The following is a 19,706-nucleotide window of genomic DNA, read 5'->3' on the forward strand; positions in this document are numbered from 1 at the left end:
AGAAAGATAAAGACTTGATTGAATAAGCATGGTAAAGACTTTTTCTTTGTTTTTATTAATCTTGAAGGATGAATATTCACAGTGAAATTCAGTTCAATTAGCATTTTTCACAGCACTAGATTTAAGATACTGTCTTCTGTAGCATAATATTTTTGTAGATGACTAGTTTTATCTTACATGCCAATTGTTCAGTTCTAATATTTTTCTATGTCTTTGGGTGAGTACTTAAAACATGTTATTTGGGAATAATCTACGTTCTGAATATTTCAGTAGCATGCTTGCTATTCTCTTTATTTGAAAGAATGAACAAACATATTTTTCACACACTTATCAAAGAGTTTTCCCTGCCCAGGGGTACAACAAGAAGAAACAGGCTCAACACACAAGTTTAAGTGGTTAAGAATATACAGTAACTATATAGAATATTGGAAGAGAATGCCTAAGGAGAGCCAGCAGTGTGCCCAGGTGGGCAAGAGAGCCAATGGCATCCTGGCCTGCATCAGGAACAGTGTGGCCAGTAGGACAAGGGAGGTTATTCTTCCCCTGTACTCAGCACTGGTCAGGCCACACCTTGAGTACTGTGTCCAGTTCTGGGCCCCTCAATTCAAGAGAGATGTTGAGGTGCTGGAACATGTCCAGAGAAGGGCAACAAAGCTGGTGAGGGGCCTGGAGCACAAATCCTATGAGGAGAGGTTGAGGGAGCTGGGGGTGTGCAGCCTGGAGAAGAGGAGGCTCAGGGGTGATCTTATTACTGTCTACAACTACCTGAAGGGACATTGTAGCCAGGTGGGGGGTGGCCTCTTCTCCCAGGTAACCAGCAATAGAACAAGGGGACACGGTATCAAGTTGTGCCAGGGCAGGTATAGGCTGGATGTTAGGAAGAAGTTCTTGCCAGAGAGAGTGATTTCCCATTGGAATGGGCTGCCCAGGGAGGTGGTGGAGGCACCGTCCCTGGGGGTCTTCAAGAAAAGACTGGATGAGGCACTTAGTGCCATGGTCTGTTTGATTAGATAGGGCAGGGTGCTAGGTTGGACTGGATGATCTTGGAGGTCTCTTCCAACCTGGTTGATTCTGTGATTCTATGATTATGGAATCTTTTTAAAGACTTCTAAAATAAATATCTTTTTCCAGTCACCTAAGTTTTTTGTCCCCAGCTGACCTTATTTCAGAATAAGGCTGTACTTCTTAAGGCCTCTTTCATTCCTTTTGGGCCTGGTTGTTTATTAATGAACTCTCTTTCATTATTCCTCACCATATGTATTTTTAACGGCAATGAAAATTTAATCCGCTTCTGCTGCGTTAAATGTGCGTACCAGCTCACATGGTTATGCAAGAACCAGAAATTCCTCATAACATGTAACTTTAAAAAAATCGCATTTCAAAGCTACTGAAAATTGGATTGGGGAAAATAAAATTAATATGGCAAGTTGCATTGCTATGTGCAGGATGTTTTTTCTACTTATTTCCCCCAAATAATGTACATGTTTGTACACAAACTCCAGTGTTACTCTAATAACAGCTTCCAAAGAGGAAAATTAGTATGTTAATATGAAAGTTAAAAGAAAAAAGCACATCATTAGTATTTGACTAAGATTAACTAAACAGATTTAAATAACTATTTTGGCATGTGGGAAACTTGCCAGTTAAGAACTGCAAAGAATATTTTTTTTTGTCCCTGACACACACAGTTTGTAAGCTGAGATGTGAAAAATGGGAGTAGATATCTGGAAGAGAAGCGATGTACACACATCTGGAAACAGACTGCATTTGGACCTTGATCTTAAGATCTAGTTATAGCAAACCTGTGACATATTTCAGGTGGGATACAGTTGTCTAAGCACAGGCATATAAAGGCATCTAGCAGTTGTCTAAGCACAAGCATATCCATGCGGCTTTTGTTTCCTTCAGGCTGTTGCTTCAAAACAAAAGCAAGTTTCCAGCAGCTTTGTGTCTCATTTGCCAGACTCAAACATATGTCTTGCAGATTTAACAGGGTCTAAACTGGTACTAAGCATCTCATTTTCCTCAGCTGACTTTCTCCCTTTGTGCCCTGGCATGACTGATGACTTACGTGACGAAATATGTGTGGCTCAGTGTGTCTGAACACCTAAAACTGCCAATTTTTTTTCAGAATTTACTCCAGCACAAGTGAGTCTCAAGATCTGATTCATAGATCTTATTCCCTTGGCAGAAATTTCCAAAGAAAAGGATATTTCTACTACATCAGCAGCTAAGAATTCTGATGCAAAGGTTTCAGGATTCTTAACAGCCATAGTAAATAATAAGGCTTTTCTTCCCTTATATATGCAATAGGCCTCCTAAATGGTACTATATTTGCAGTGTCTCTCAAAAGACAACAGAAAAACAAACAAACACAAAAAAAATCCTCCCACAACAACCAAATAAAAAACAAAATAAACAAACCCAAAAAAAAAAAAAAAACACCCAAAAAAAAAAAAAAAAAAAAAAAAAAAAAGAAAGAAACAAACCAAATCAGAAAAGTGCTTGCTTTGCTGTTCAGGTTATTTTTAAAAAGCAACTACCAGCCCCATTATGGTTCACTGGGGCAGAAGAAATTACTACAAATCAAGTCTTTCTCTGAGATGCACTAAGACCTCTGCCGAGCCTTGAGATGAGCACTTGGCTGAGTCAATGCATTCAGTAGCAAAGTCTATTTGATAACTTGAGGCCATTGAAGACTCAAGTGCAGAAATGTCTGCTGAATAGTTAGTACTGTCCCAGACTGAAATTACAGGTCTTGTTTACAAAGACTAACTTTGGTCTTGTGAACAGACTATTTCTCCAAAGACGATGTGATAAAACAGACCCTGTAGAGCCAGAACCTGTTTTTATGCTAATGACGTATAAACAACAAATCTTTCCTAAACTACAAATCTCAATGAGTTCTACTCCAGTAAATTCATTTCCAGGCTTGCCACTGGCATCTGGTGCTCCTGTTTTCCCACTTGGCAAATCATTTTTAAGATCTGTCCAGAAGGGCTCTAAAAGAAGTAAGCTTTTTGATGTGCACCCAAGAGGGCAGTAACCCCCATCCAGCAGGCTCCAGACTAGCTGTAGGTAGGTGCTGCTTGTGGCAACTGGTGCCATGATACAAAGGCAGCCACTGAGCAGTGACTGTGCCAGGTTTAATTTTTGTACTTTTCAACCAGAGACCAGACTCAAACCCTGTGTAAAACTTAATCTAGAACAATGCTGATGTCTCTGGTTTGAGCTTAAGCTGATTACCATGGTATTACTGCAGGCAGAGAGGCTTAACCATAACTAGGGAAAAGTACTATCAGAAGGCATTGAAATTCTGAAGTGGCCATGGTGGTGTTAGGTCAACGGTTGGACTCAATGATCTAGAGGTCTTTTCCAACTGAACCGATTCTATGTTTTTCAGTCATAAAATAGATCAACAGGAAATAAAAGGAAAAGAAAGGGTAAATGCTGGCACTTGCAGCATATCAGGCTTGCAGTAAGATGAAGAGTATCATTTTGGATGCATTGCTAATTCAATAAATAGGGCTCAATATTTTAAATTCCACAAAGAAAATAAGTATTGCTATTAGCATGCAAGTAAGCCCTACCAGTTGCTGTCAATATGCTGCAGTAATCATTTCTAGAGTAGGAGGAAGAGAAAGACATTAAGGAAATAAATTACATATTTATATATGTTTTATAATTATTACTTTCATTTTATGTGGAAGCTCTTCCTTCAAAAAGCATCTATTGCCCTCTAAAATAAACTTCTATGATTTTGTACCTCTCTGAAGTGTTACTCTATTTTAGATATACACCGTGTCCCCCAGTATCCACTAGCTGTTTATAGTAATAAGGAAACTGGTAGATAGAGAAACATTTTAACACACTAAAAATTGTTAGGAGTAAAAAAATATGCTAGAAGAAAAATGTTCAGCCTTCAAAATTTGCAAGCTCCGAAACTTTTTGGTCTAGCACTGCTACTCAGCAATCAAATTGTGTAACAGTTATGAATTTATAACTCTTTTTCTAAACATTTGTACTATGAATGCTCTTTGAATATAGAACAAAATATACTTAAACTTCACTGAATCAACACCATCAGTTTTTGTTACACTAAGGAGTGCATTTTTCATTCTTTTCTAATGGAAATTATTCTTCAGTTGTCATACAGGAAAAGGTACATGACTTTAATCGGTCTTCCCATAAGACTGAAATATCTACAATGAATTTTGCTTTTAAACATCTGTTTAGGGAAATGATTAACACACCAATAATAGTAAGGGTTTTTTACTTTTAAAACTTCTTCTTGTTTTAAATTATAACAAAACTGGGTTAAACTTCAGCAGATTCATTCAGCTTTAGTTATACTGCATAAAATGAAATAAGTGCTGCAGTCAAAGAAATTGCAATGCCATAAAACCTACAGAAATTAAATTAGAATCTTGCTCGAGTAATACACATTCATTTCCACCACTTCCCACAACAATGCTTCTTCTTCATCAAAGCTATATAACAATGTAGAGGGACACTGGGAATGCAAACCACAAGTAAAAGACAAACACAGAAACGAGGAATTTGACACAAGAGATAAATTGTGGGTTTTCACATGCAAATGATTATGGGGTTCTCTGCCTAACAACCCAGGGAGTGTAGTCATGCAGAGCATGCAGGCAGGATATGTGGATCAAGGCGTGCACTTTTCCTCTGCAGGGAACCATGGAGATGACAGCACAGAAGAGAAAAGGCACTTACAGTTGTTCTAGAGAGGCAAGTCCTTTAAATGCTTGCCTGTCAATTGACTGGATTTCATTCTTGTACAAATAGCTGAAACAAGAAACAATCAGTAATATTAGTACACAAACAAGAGCTACATGAAGGTGGAAAAGAAGAATTAAGTTGACACATGAAGACAGTTTTTCAACTACATATTAGGAAAAAAAAAACCACAAAACAAAACCTAAACATATACACATAAAAATACTTTGTCCTTGAGATTTCATTCCAAAATGTTCATCAGGAAAGACAAAAGTCTGGAGCCTTGTAGGCTGTCACCTGGATGGCCTGGGGCTTCCCAGTGCTCACTGCTGTTACTTACTCTTTTCTTTGCCCCTTGGCTTCTTGATGGGCTCATCAAAAATCAAAATAAATTAAACTCAGTGGGACAGAATTGTATCAGGAATTCTGCTGCCAGAACATATGAGAATGCCTTTGGGTTTCTTGCTTTATTTAAAATATCTCATCTGAATACTGGTGCAAATACTGAAATTTTGATGGAATAAGTCTTTTGACTGGACTTGGAGGACAAAGTGAGAATTGTTGTAACTTCAATGGTATTATCTTTTGAATATTTACCAAAAAAAAAGCCAAAAAAGATAGAACATTGGTATTACATCCACAGAATATGATGGAGAAGAGGGACACTAGGTCCCCACTGTCTCTAATATAAAAAGAATAAACATATGCAGAATACCTCTGTTTTCACATATGTTGTCTGCACCTTTTCTATAGAGTTAAAATAAATCAGCATGGATTAATGTATGTGCTCCTGCTCATCATGCTTTTAACAGCAAGGATGGCTTAGTGAGAGGCTGTTGGAGAAAAAGAAAATCGCCATTTAATTGATGACTCCAGTTTCTAGAAAAGGTAGGAAATGAAAATACTTCTGTGGTTCAGTGTCAGTCAATCCCTTTTTTCATGTTTGGTTAGGAACAGGTTTGTGGTTAAGAACTTACTCACAATTATTTGACAGATGATTCCAAATTCAGTTAACAAGGCATGGAATTCTATGAAAATGGGATGAAGAGACTTTGCACCACAAATGGCTTTATTAGAAGGCATTAGTAGTGGGTTTGGCTTTTCTGCTGTTAAAGTGTTCAGTAGCTTCCTCCTCCTCTACTCTGCTGTGGCAACATACGGAATACTGCGCCCAGTTCTGGACCCTTTGGTTCAAGGGAACTGCTTGAAAGAGTCCAGTGTAGAGCCACAAAGATGATTAAGGGAGTGGACCATCTCCCTTACGAGGAAAGGCTAAGGGAGCTCGGTCTCTTTAGCTTGGAGAAGGGGAGACTGAGAGGTGAGCTCATTCATGTTTATGAAGATGTGAAGTGCTAGTGTCAGGAAGACAGAGCCAGGCTCTTCCCAGTGATGTCCAATGACAGGACAAAGGGCAGTGCATGCAAGCTGCAGCACAGGACGTTCCAAGTAACCCAAAGGAAAACCTTTTTCACTGTGGTGATGACAGAACACTAGAATAGGCTGCCCAGAGAGGTTGTGGAGTCGTGTTCTCTGGTGACATTCAAAACCTGTCTGGACGTCTTCCTGTGTAACTTACTCTAGGTGACTCTTCTCTGGCAGAGGGTTGAACTAGATAATCTTTCAAGGTCCTTTCCAATCCTTAATATTCTATGATTCTGTGACTAGAAATACTGCATACTTCTTTTGATGTAAAAGTTTAAATACTGGCTCTTCTGGTGCTGGTGGCAGTTTTTGCATTGACTTGACAACAGGCAACATTCCACAATAGGACCTAACAAGGAAAAAAATTGTGTCTTTGATATTCAGCTGATGACAGTTTTGGGGGACAGTATGGAGTGGTATCCTTCCCTTGAGTCTAAATACAATTTTCCAAAGCATTTCTTGCTGAGATTCCAACACATACAGAGACTCAGATGTTTAATTAACATATATATATATATATGAAAAAAAAAAGCAGATTTCCTTCAATAATGGAGTTAACAATGAAGTAACTAATTCTGAGGTTTTTAAAATACTAAAAAACATGAACACATTAAACAGGAAAAAAACACTGTCACGTGAAATTATTGCAAAAACTTCTAAAATAATTTGAAAAGAGAGAGATATGGAATTGGGTTTTATTACATTTGGAAAAAATAATACTTGTTTTGACTAATTCAAGGATCATAGTCATTACAATTTTGTCTCTCCTTAATTCTCCCCTCTGGATAATATTATATTTTCCAGTGAGAAATTTAAATCTACCATTTCTTCTCAGCCCTTAGAAAATTAGAAGGACTGAACTGCTAAAGTGTTTTTCATCTTTCTTAATACCTTCAACCTGGCAATTTGGAAATTCCTCTTATTCTTCTGTGTACCAAGTTTCTGATGGGAGCAGTGAAACAAGAGTGGGCTAAGATTATTTTAATAACCAACCTTTAATAAATATCTCTTGTGGGCATTTGAGCAATTTTATTCAATTAAAAAAAAAAAAGAAAGAATTAATTCAGATTAAGTTTTAACAGAATCACTACTCTAACATTTATTTACTCTCTGCAGACAAAATAAGGCAGTGAAAAACAAAGGTGGGTTAAAAGAAGGCTGGGATAATGACTTTGCAGTTTTGCAGACTTTTTACCACATACTGCAGGGAAGGGAGAAGCCTTTCATATCCCTTTTTGGAGCTCTTCCCAAGCTATTATGGTGGAATTTTATTCATGATTTGTCTTTAAAATGCTATTTTTTCCATTCTGATTAGAATGCTCTCAGCTGTAAGACACAAATTACCTCAGTCCATCACGTTTCCACTTCACAGAGAAACCCCAGCAACCCCACTGCTATGAAAGCATACATCCTATGACAAATCTGCTAACTAGACTTCTATTTAATTGTGTAGATGTTTCTTTGAGGACAGTAACAGAAAGAAAAATATATACATATTTGCCTAATGAAGAGAAAGTGACAGAATACAAAATGCAAAACAGTAGCACTCATAAAAAATGTTGTCTTTCTAAAACGCTACTGTGCCCAACCAATTACACTCTGTGAACACTGCAATAGCCTTTAAATTCTCAAAGTGTATCTCAGTTACATTAGCTGACAACAGATTTAGAGAATAATCAGGGAAAAAACAAGATATTTTATTTACCTCTTACAGAAAGGAATCACTAGAATCTTACAAAGAATGAATAAACAGTGGAATAACATGACAAAAGATGATTTATGCAGAAAGATAGAGGAGACGGTGGAAGCAGTAAACAAAGAAATGAGGTCTGGAATCACTGGAGGTGTTCAAAGGACAATGACCATGACAGGAACACTGACCAAAGCGACAGAAGGAAACGTGACCTAATCCCATTTCTGGAACTGCGAGGTCAGCAACTCAGAACTTTGGCAAACCTAAGATGTATCTTCAACCACTATTACTTCATTCACTAAATGTAAAACAAAACCTGCATGTTCCTTTTTAGTATTTGCAGAACAAATACATTTCATACAGTCTTAATTTCCCTTTATCGTGTGTTTATTGTAATGTTATCCCTTCTGTTTCCTTATTTCTCCATTTCTTACTAAGTGAACATGTATCAATGTTGTTGACAATCCTATTTTATATTTTTCTGTATCTCTACCATAAATTCTTTCTTTTTAACCTATTCTTTTCAAGTACTGATTCCAAATCTTTTAGTAGTCTGCATGTTAAAATGGTAGTTTGCGTCTACCTTCAATTCCCAATTCTCTCCTCAAGAACACACTGTTGACTTTCAAGATCAAGGATCTTACTAAGCTTCCACAAATCTGCCTTCATCAATACATTATAGAGTTGGGAAGCTTTTCTCTGTTGCCTTTGTGTAGTACCATCTCTAGTCAGTAAACCAAATAACTCACAAGAAGTCAATTAAAAATATTTTATATCCCATATACATCACATGGGCACAGAGATATATATTAACATATTTTGTATCAGAAATAACAGATACAAACCTGCTACCAATTATTTTGCTCATATGTAAACAGCTTTTAAAGTTGACTTTAGACAGTGTATTTGCAGTATCCTTTCAGAAGGGGGAATATGAGACCCACAAAATTATGCAGAAGAGCAGAAACAAACTATACTATGGATGGGGTCCAAACTACTGATGCATTTTTAATCAGTACTATACAACAACACTGCCAGTATAAAGACAGACAGACAGAAAGACAAAAAGGCAGAAAAAATAAGCATCCTCTCAGTTTCACAGTAAAACAGTAACAATTACATTTGTTTCTTTCCAACTCTTAGCATATAAATTTAAGACAAACTATTACCACAAACAGCACACAGCAATTTCCCACAACACTGCTGACAGAACTGCCAAATTTCAGCTACATAAAGAACAAGATAACAGGTATTCATAATAAATAATCTTCAAAGATCATGTGCATAAATTTCATTTTGAAATGTAAAGACCACCCTTTGCAACTATTTTTCATGCACAGAAAAGTTAGAAATTATCAGTAGTCTGTTGAAATTTCTTATTCAGACAAACAATTCTGAAAACATATCTGTATTTCAGATAGAAAGAGTACAAAGCAGCATTTGAAATGTCTAGGGCTCACTGGGAAAGTTTTGTCAGAGAAGGAAAAAACAAAGCTTCAGCAGAGATACAGGAATGGACCTTAGCATCTATTCTCAGACACTGGTGTGTGAGGTTTTTTTAAATAAAGAGACTGAATTATGTTTTATACTTATGTACTTTCTGTAGAACTATATAGTTACAAATTTTTTATAAATAGATATACATTAATATTTGTGAATAGTTATGAATTTTGTATTGAGATTTACTGAAATATTTTGCTAAATCAAAGCCACAGAGAAATGCTAAGTCTCTGGAGGTCCCTTCCAATTCCTAACATTCCATGATACATTCTACTAGCAGTACTCAGCAAATTTTCAGAACCATCTACACTCCAGCACTTGAGTTCTCATAAGAACCCAAGTACGATCATGGACAAAAGACATCATTTTATGGAACTTGACAATACAAGTTGAGTTTGCAAATATCCATTGGATCAAGCCATACAAAATCTTGAATAATCCAGATCCTTTGGCTTTCTAATACCACATTCTGAACAACATCTTAAAATTTTGGACAGTCTCTCCCCCTTAATTTCTATTTCAGTTGATACTACTGGGAGAAATGTTCTGGTTTCTTCCCTTTGTTGCACAGAATATGGTTAGCATGTACTTAGCTGACATTTTCACACCTGTGCTGTATTTATTTGGCACCTTTAAGCCTTCTGTATTAACCAGTATCAACATTTTTTTATCTTTCAGGCTGTACAGTTTACAGCTAAATATTTTTATCACAGCTGTTAAAATAGGCTAAAAGATCTTTTCAAAGTTTATTCTAACAAAATGGTGGATGTCTTTAAAGAAGAGCTCTCTCTATCTGAATGAAATACCACATTCAATGTTACATTCAAAATTTTCCAGGAACAAGAGGTAAAGGAAAAACATTCTCCTCTTAACCAGCCTAAATACAAATAAACGTCACTACGTGTATATATATAAGAACATATCACAGTTCCATTATCTCTTTTCACTCATTTATTGAACTGAACAGAGTGGATAGTTGAGTTTTGTCTAAGGTCTACTACAGGTAGGCAAAGGCAAGCATGTGGAAACAAAGGAGTAGTAAGAACTAAGTAGTATTTTTGCACAGTTGCTGACTGTGGAAAGAAGCTTAACCATCCTGAATGAATAGACCTTATGCACTGCACTACCAGATCCACCATATAAACACATCTTGTAATGAATACAATCATTATGGATTTTAACAATTCATTGAGGATTGTCTGTACACTATTCTTTTTCCTCATATTGTACATAGGTTTTTTTTTTTATTACTGAAAAATAATATACATGAAAGCGGAACCAGGAAATATAAGCTTGGAAAACAGGTAATGTGTTTGCATAGATTTATGTGATTTTTATTTTCCTTCCTTCTCCCACCTTCTTAGAGCTATCCATGCTGCATTACTGAAAACAAGATGGAAAATTAATCTTCTGTATTGTTTCCAAAACAACAATATCTTAAAGTGACTGTTTGTTTCTGCACAATATTCAAGTGATGACCAATACAGCAGAACAATGGAGTGAAACTTTTCTGACAGCATATAAGATGGACTCCAAAGACTGCAGCTGAGAATATATGGCAACTTACTATTCATCTTTAGTCTTTTATACAGATGCAAATAACATTTTTGATACCTTGTTTATTTAGTTAATTCTCACACTATGACATGTTTCTTAAAATTGGGCGGAGTTTGTCATATAAATATATGAGGTGCCTGAAGACAGAACTTATGGCTGATCACATACATACTTCTTCATTTTGTGTTTGGCTTGATTTTTTTTTTTTTCTTAAAAATTTATACTACTGTCAGTCAACAATTTAGGAGCAGTTACACAAGCTTCTACAGACACAAGTGCTGAACTAGCTGCTTCAAACCACTTTACAAAACGCAAAAATTACCTGTAATGAAGGTTTCAGTGAACCTTTAAAAAGATGACTTCCCACATCTTTCAACATATCTCATTCGAAATTATCCCTCAAGTTGCATACAGTAAACAGCAACTAAAAAGTTCTTTAAAATCTACTGCCTACAGATATCATGGGTTTGTATTAGCAAATCTCCAAGCATCTACTTATAGAAACTTGTTCATCCTCATATACATTAATTTCACAAATTTTCAAAGCAATTTAGTGAGTCACATTAAAACATAATCTCAGATGACAACAATTTCTCAGTGAAGGAGCTCAGTTGCATATTGATGGAAAAAGTGACATTCATCTAACTTACAGATATTTCAGATTTTCAAGGTCTTCAAATGCCCCACTTGGTATTCTTTTGATTTGATTGTTGTTTAGAAGCCTACAAAAAGAGATAAAATGTCATTTATCTTAATAAAAAGGAACAGCAGGAGGAAAAAAGGTGTAACAGCAGGTATAATATGGTATTAAAAAGAAAACTTAAAAAAAAAAGTGTTCAATCACTAACTTGCAGGAGAAAACTCTGGGAAAACAAAACAAAACCCACATAACTCTAGAATGTGAAATAATATGGGTTTTTGTAGCCATCCAAGATGGAGATAAAGGGGAAAAAAACACTTTTTCTGAAGTCCATACATCAGTTTGAAACCGGTAAAATCAATAACAAAGATTTGTCATTAGCAGGTACATTAAAATGACTTTTCCCAGGTGCCTCTTAGCAATACTCTGGGTACTGAATGCTTTACATCACAGAGGAATACAACTGTCTGTAGTCACAAGATCGCACTCATCCCTCATGCAGTGGTTTTATTACGAGAATCCAAACTTAATGAATCCTGCTTTTATTTGGGACAGCTGAATTTTGAGTCTGGACACCTAACAAACTAATTCACAACTGAGTATCAACTGCAAACGGAGGTATGATCTTCCAGTCACCTTTGTGACTGGAAGTAGGGATAGTTAGTACAACATCTTGGCAGCACAGATTGGGACAATTTTTTTTATCATTTCCTCTATTGTGGATATACAGTACAAGATGTCTCAATGCATTTTTTTTTTGTGCTTGTGGGATCAATAAATAACAATGTTCCAAAGCTCACTGATACTGCAGCTCAGTAGGAACAAAACCTTCTGACTTCTGCCATTTCTGGAGAACAGATTAGAACAGGACAGTTCAAAACATTAGTTTGTTAAAATTTTGTAACTGCAGCATATTTACACATCTGAGCCTTTGACCACTTCTGTATCAACTCCATGGTCAATTATGTGCTATTTTACCACAGTCATTTAGCAGAATTTGGAAAAAAAAATACAGTAAAAGCCTATATTTTTCATACCTCCAATTAAAGTATATTAATAAAACATTAGGATACAAATAATTTCCTTTTTTACTTTAACAGACATCCACCTGCTTTTGCATTCGAATACTAACCCCTACTTCCCTCACCTGTGTAAATACTACAGCTCTAATTAGTGAGACTGCTTACCTGTGACGAGTGAGCAGATTTGGCACATGCACAAATTAATCATATTAAATCTTAAAGGGAAAAGGGCCTTAGAACTGCAAAAGAACTTACAGTGTGTTCAGGTTTTTAAGCCGCCTAAACTCTCCAGGTTGGATTTCTTTAATCCTATTAAATCTTAGGTCTCTGTAAAATAAAGAAGGAAGAATTACATCATTTTAAAAAACAGGTGTATTTTTTCATATGAAAAAATTAAACTAAGTGCAGGTCTTTTGTTACCACCTCTGTCCATGCACCATAGCTTTTGACCAAAGAAAACACGTTTTTGACACATTTAGCCTCAGCAGTCAATGCAGAAGGCTGTATTTAAGTTGAACCTGTGGTAATAAAGTGTAGCAACTTGTAGTGGGCTGCACATCACTTATTGAAGTGTCTCCATATTTTAAAAGCTGCTTGTAAATAATACAGCAAAGGAAAATATTTGGAAATAAACAAATATAGAAAAAAATTACATCAGATAAAACCTCAGGAGAAAAAGGGACAGCTTTCAAAACTTCTAAGCTGCAGCATCACTCTCGTTTTGGATAAGGAGACTTAAGCACTTAATGCGGTCCTGCTTTCAAAATCTGTAAATCCAGCTGCCTGGAGCTATCTGCTTTGTTCTTTAGTTTAACTTTCTCTAAGTTTTTTACCAGGTTTTACTATCTTCCATTTCCTGTTAGATACTTGGAGTTTAATGAGAACTTCACCAACAACTAAGGAAACCAATTTCTCAAGCAAGGTTCTGCAGAATGAGCAAGGTGGGAGCAGCACAAATGGGGAAATGCCACAGCCATGCCAGTCTCATGCCTCTCTGCTGCTGAAAGACAGCAGAATTTCTCACCTATGCCCGTATCTTGTCCTCCCCTGGCTCCAACTTGCATGGACATCTGACTTGCTTGCATAATATGACATATTCCCAGAGGCTCAGAAACCAGAAAGTGACCTCTGAAGATCATCCAAATCACCCCTTCCCTTCTAGAGCGGGATAACCTCGAGTAAATCACACAGGAAGGTGTCTAGGTGGACCTTGACTGTCTCCAGAGATGGAGACTCCACAGCTTCTCTGGGCAACCTGGTCCAGGGCTTTGCCATCCTCAAAGTGAAGAAATGTTTCCTTATGTTTATTTGAAACCTCCTGCGTTTCAGTTTTCATCCCCTTGTAATGTCCATAGACACCACTGAGAAAAGTCTGGCTCCATCCTCCTGACACTTGCCCTTTAATGAACTGTCAGGATCAGCAATAAAACCATGCAAAAAAACCCAGGAAATAGTTTTCTGACTGGTTAGCAAACTAAATGGATTGCCGGGGAGGCCACACAGATGAGACTACGAGCAAAGGTCAGAACCCAGTGAAAAGGAGGGCAGCAGGTGTGTTTTCTTCCCTAGGAGCAGAACAAAGACACGAGGACATTACAGTCTCTGGCAAGGAAACAGAAGGGAAGCAAACAGAAAGTCAGTACTCCAGAGAAGAGAGAACCTGTTGAAGTGTCTGAAGAACAGGACTTCTAAGGAGCAGCTGAGGAACTGGTGCTGTTTAGTCTGGACAAGAGGAGGCTGAGGGAAGATCTTCTCTCCCTACAACTCACTGAAAGGAAGCTGAAGTCAGGCAAGTGTCAGTCTCTTTACTCAAGTAACAAGAAATAGGCTGAGAGCTAATGACCTCAAGTTGCACCAGAGGAGGTTCAAGTTGTATTTTAGGAGAAATTTCTTGACTGATAGGGTTCTTACACACTGGAATTTCTCTCCAGGAAGGTGGTTGAATCTCCATCCTTGGATGCATTTCAAAGAGGCAGAGATGTGGTGCTGAGGGACATGTTTAGCCCCAGACACGGTAGAGCTAGGTAATGGTTGGAGTTACTGATGTCAAAGATCTTTCCCAGTCAAAATAATTGTATGATCTGTGATAATCCTGAAGGACTCTGATCACATCTACTGCACTGTCTTTCCAAGAACACACATTCATCAATTACTTTCAAAAAGAAGGACATAAATATGTCACAATTTCAATCTTTGCACCAGTCCTAATTAAAACACAAATACGCACTGCACTTTAGCAGATAATATGTTATCAAGAAATCTCTCTGCAGTTTGGTGTTCAGTATGGAAAAGCAGACAAAAAGTCATCTGCTTGCTAATCCCCTAAAACCTGAGTGGCTGAGGATGTACATAATGAGGGGGCATAGTTGCCTTAAGTCTTTTGAAAAGAGCATACTTAAGCATCATTCTTCACGAATCAGGGCTTATTCAGCTTTGGAATGATGACTGTAGAAGGACTGTTTTCTGCATAAGTGCTTTAGGATGTTTATTGCAAGGAAAGGATTAAACATGTGGTTCTGCTTGCATTACAGTCCACCAAAATATTTGACCTGTGACTGGAATAAATGAGGGATGCAAACTGCTATCCCTTATTTAGATGTGTAGTGAAACTGCCTGTAGACGTGCAGGACAGCCCCCTCATTCAATCCCCAGCTGAACTGAGGATTTCCAGATTTAGGAGCACAAATTGGAGCTTTTTCTAGTGTGATGGTTTGGGGGTTACCCCGCCCCCCCACACTTTTGAATTTGCCCCAGCTAACTCAGACAGACCCTGGGAATATAGATGAAGCAATTTATTTACAGCTAGCAGAATTTACAAGCAGCTATTTACAATATATACAGTTATATACAATTATATACAGAAATATACAAAGGATAAACAATACAAAAGCACAACTCCCCTCCCAGAAACCTGAGTCCCCAGGAGGGGCTCTCAAACCACCCCAACACCTCCCCCAGCCCTCTCAACCTTACCCCAGTTCTCAGGAAGAAGAGAGGTGCGGCCAAGAGGTTAGGGAGCAAGGTTAGTGGGAGCAGGGTTAATGAGATGTGACCAGGTCTAAGGCAAAAGCAAGAGTGAGAAACAAAATGGAGAAAAAGTCTTTCTTCTTCCCAGAGTTCTCAGCGAGACTGTGAGAGAAGTTGACATCAATTGTTTTCATTTCACTGCCCGTTATCTAGTTCTTGTACCAAAACATTCCAGCTTGCTTCAAACTAGCACATCTAGATTATCTGAAAGTTAACTGTGTTTCAAGTAATCACTTTAACTTTTATTACAATAATCAAAAGCGCAAAAATCCAGAATCAATGAATGGAGTACTGACACATGACTCATTTTTCAGGAGCCTCAAAATACCATTGGCAATATTTAGCTCCTGAAACAACACTGAACTTCTCAATTTGATTTTTTTTTTTGAAGTACCATAATTTTTAAAAAATCTATCCCTAAATCAGGCATAGACAGAATGCAGAATGTCTTTTCAGATATAAAAGAATACGCATTCATGCATATGAAAAGCAAGCCTATTCCCTACAGTGAGCAAAAGCATTGTACATGTAACTTTCATGAATGCAATGAAGAAGCCAATCCTCTTGAGTCAGCATCAAAACGAGCACCATCTAATGTGTCAGATCCATTCTGCAGTAACTCCCTAGCAGAACCAGGGTTTAGCAACATCGATTACAGTAATTTATATTATTTTACTGTCACTGCATGTAGCGATATTATATCCCAACTCCTGACACTATTGCCCTTCCCATATGAAGTTTCCAATACTAAATAATACATCACGTTTCAAACTCTACCCTTTGGTTTTCATTCTGCACAAAGACATTAAAAAAGAGGCATAATAAAACACAGCACAGTTTTTCTCTAGAGCTCAGTGTATTTGGTATCTGCAGGTAAAATGTATTGTTGTCATCATAACTGTACATGAAACATATTTATAAAGATTCATTTATATATATATATGAACAAATTAGTGCTACAATTACATTAAAATTGGAGGAAGAAATGCTATTTATTTTAGCAAAATACAAGATTACATTGTTGGTTCATTCCTTCAAAGAGCTCTTTCTCCAAAGGAAGTGCTACTTCTAATTGTTAACTCTTTTCATTAATTTTCCACCACAAAATCATCCAAAATAAAGAGTAGGGGGTCTAAAATAAAAAATGCACAATCTCTTTTGTTTGCTAAATTAAGATAGTTCTACTTCAAAAGGTATTTCTTGTACACAGAAGAGAAATGTTAAGTCATAACCACTACAGATTTCTCAAGAAGAAATTCTGTCAAACTGTCATAATTTCCTTATGCAACAGGGTAATAAAGCCAACTGGATAAAGGAAATAGAATATATATTGCAGACATTAGTTTAAGGGGTTTGATACAGGCCATTCACATAAACAGATCAGAAAAATATGATTCAGAGAAAATCTCTGTAAACAAAGTGTTCTACTGGACGGAAAAATGACAAACAACGACTAGCTATTGAACTGAAAGGTTGTAGCAAGTAGGCTTGGGCAGTACTGTACTTTAAAGTATTACATATTTAAAGTAATAAATAAGATTTTAAATATATTTAATTCAAGGTTGGTAGAAGAAAAAAAATAAACTAATGGAGTTCACAGATCTTGGCATATTTGAGTGCCTGCAATTATGCTGGAAGATGTCCGAGATTAGAAACAAGCCCGAGCTAATAAATTCCTGAAAAGTGGCAATAATTAATGGAACAGCAATGAGACAGGGAAGAATGAGACAGCTACCAGTTCTGTCATAGCCAATTAATCTTTCAGTAGGTGTAGAAAGAAAATGTTAAAAGCCTCAGTCACTACTGCAGAAAATAAAATATCCCATACTAAGCAAAAGCACCATTTCTCAGGTTTGAAATGTCATCCTTCTAGGGTAGAGACCTCATACCCAGCTTAGAACATTTCAACGGACAGAACACGAGCTCAAAGTGAGAGCCTAAGAGTAACTGGAGTGCAAGGAAGCATCCCCTCTGAGAGTGAAAGGCAGGAATGAGGAGTGTGTTAGACTGGAAAATGAGTAAGGGTAGCTCAAGGAGGCCATATGATCCAGATCTTAAAGGTATTTTGTGTAGTAGAAAAACTGTGTGGTTAGTCACCATGATGATGTCTCTTATCTCATTTTTATTCAGATTAGTTGCTGCCCAACCATGCGACCACATGACTTTTTGCTCACAAAAGCCTGTAGCCTGCCTATTCATTTCTCTTTCACCTTTATCACTGTTCCTTGTTTTGCTCTCACAAGCTGACTGCTCCCTGGCTGGATGCTCCGCAAACCTGACCTCCACTGTCAGCCCAGAGTGCATCAAAAGATTAAAACAGTAGATTGAGGAGGTCCACCCTAGTTTCTGGTTGTCATTGTCCCCCTCCTAACATCTAAATAAGAAGTTAAACAACTAAGTAATATAAATAGCTATGATGATGGCACGCAACTTCAGAGTACTGTAGTAACATTTGCCTAATAATCCAAACCTAAATGTTATGCATTCAGTTATCCAAATAAAAATCCAGTATACTTAACACTTAATTAAGACTATCTCCTTCGTTATGTGTCTCACAGTAAAAATACTTGTGCTTAATATCTAGACAATATATTAACACTTTAAGGGAAGACTATGCTACTGCTACTTTTGCTGTACTGAATGCACTTAACTTGTGGTTCTATACCTAAACAGCTTCAGAAAATCACAGAACGGTGGAGGCTGTAAGGGATCTCTGGAGATCATCTATCCACCTCCACGACAGAGCAGAGTCACCTAGATCAGGCTGCACAGGAGCATGTCCATGCAGATTTGGAATCTCTCCAGAGAAGGAGATTACACAACGTGTCTGGGCAACTTGGTCCAGTGCTCCAGCACTCTCCAAGTTAACAAGTTTTTCTTTATGTTCATGCGAACCCTCCTGTGGTTTAGTTTGTGCCTGCTGACTCTCTGCCTGACCTCCCAAAACAATTGGCTAAGTGTTACCTCTTAGCTCTCAAACACTGCCACATGTACATACATAAGTAAAAAACTAAGAGTCATCACAATGGAAATGAACTTTGATTTCTACATAAAGCCCGAAAATGTGTCTGTCAATTTGCAATAAGACTGTAAATTTCAACGGTTTCCACTTCCCTCCTTTTTGCATCCCTCTATGCAATAACAGTTTAACACTTCATCCCTACAGACCTTCACCAAAACTAAACTCGTTGCTCTGAAGCATTATGTCTCCCCTGAATGGCACAAAGAAAACAACATGGCAATGAAGTTTAGTAAACTCCATACTCTTCAGATTATTTTCTGGGCCCCATGTCATCTGCTCTGTGCTAATTCATGGAACACAACCGGGAAACGTTCAGCAGTGCCAGGCTGCATGGGCCAAGAATGTGCCAGGGAGCATGCTGACTATTTAGCAATTGTATGCTCCTGAGAGTCACATTCCAGCATATGGGAACAGCCAGGGTTCCACAGCATCTCAAAAGTGATGAGTTAGGATACATGCCAAGCAGTACACAGCAAAGGGGGCACACATACACAGTTGCTTAGCAGGCTTCCTATGCACTGTTAGGTAAAGAGGTTTTCTAAAAATCTGTAAGATCTAGATACATGACATAAAAAAATACAATATTGGTACATCACCTTGCCTCTGACAAAGCGAGGGAGAACTCTGCTGCAGATACTTTTTGGGTGGACAACAATGTTCCTAATAAATTTTGTATTTAAACTTACTTTATCCATTTGTTTCCACTCTTAAGATTGTCCATATTAACAGTAAATGGTGTCAAATTTAGCACCAAAAACAGCCTGGATAGGCTGGATCAGTGGGCTAATGCCAATTGTATGAGGTTCAACAAGGCCAAGTGCCAAGTCTTGCACCTGGGTCATAATAACCCCACTATGAGGTTCTCACTACATGAAAAAATATTGACACGCTGCATTGTGTCCAGAGAAGAGTAACAAAGATGATGAATAGTCTGGAGAACACATCTTGTGAAAATTGGCTAAGAGAGCTAGGGTTGTTTACTCCGCAAAAATGAAGACTCAAGGGAGACTTCTCAATCTCTACAACTCCTTGAAAGGAGGCTGGAGCATGCTGGGGGTTGGTCTCTTCTCCCGAGGAACAAAT

General features: G+C 37.4%; 1 protein-coding gene across 3 annotated transcripts in view; it reads right to left on the bottom strand.

Annotated features, from left to right (window-relative positions):
- PXDN (peroxidasin) overlaps positions 1-19,706 on the bottom strand; it is a 96,171-nt gene that overhangs the window by 52,385 nt on the left and 24,080 nt on the right. For all 3 annotated transcript variants that reach the window (XM_064145906.1, XM_064145907.1, XM_064145908.1), the window contains exons 2-4: positions 12,830-12,901; positions 11,563-11,634; positions 4,738-4,809 (exon numbers count right to left, since the gene is read on the bottom strand). In XM_064145906.1, coding sequence (XP_064001976.1) covers positions 4,738-4,809; positions 11,563-11,634; positions 12,830-12,901 — 216 coding nt within the window. The remainder of the gene's footprint in view (positions 1-4,737; positions 4,810-11,562; positions 11,635-12,829; positions 12,902-19,706) is intronic.

This window comes from Pogoniulus pusillus, chromosome 7 (genome assembly GCF_015220805.1).
Source record: "Pogoniulus pusillus isolate bPogPus1 chromosome 7, bPogPus1.pri, whole genome shotgun sequence".
Taxonomy (NCBI): domain Eukaryota; kingdom Metazoa; phylum Chordata; class Aves; order Piciformes; family Lybiidae; genus Pogoniulus; species Pogoniulus pusillus.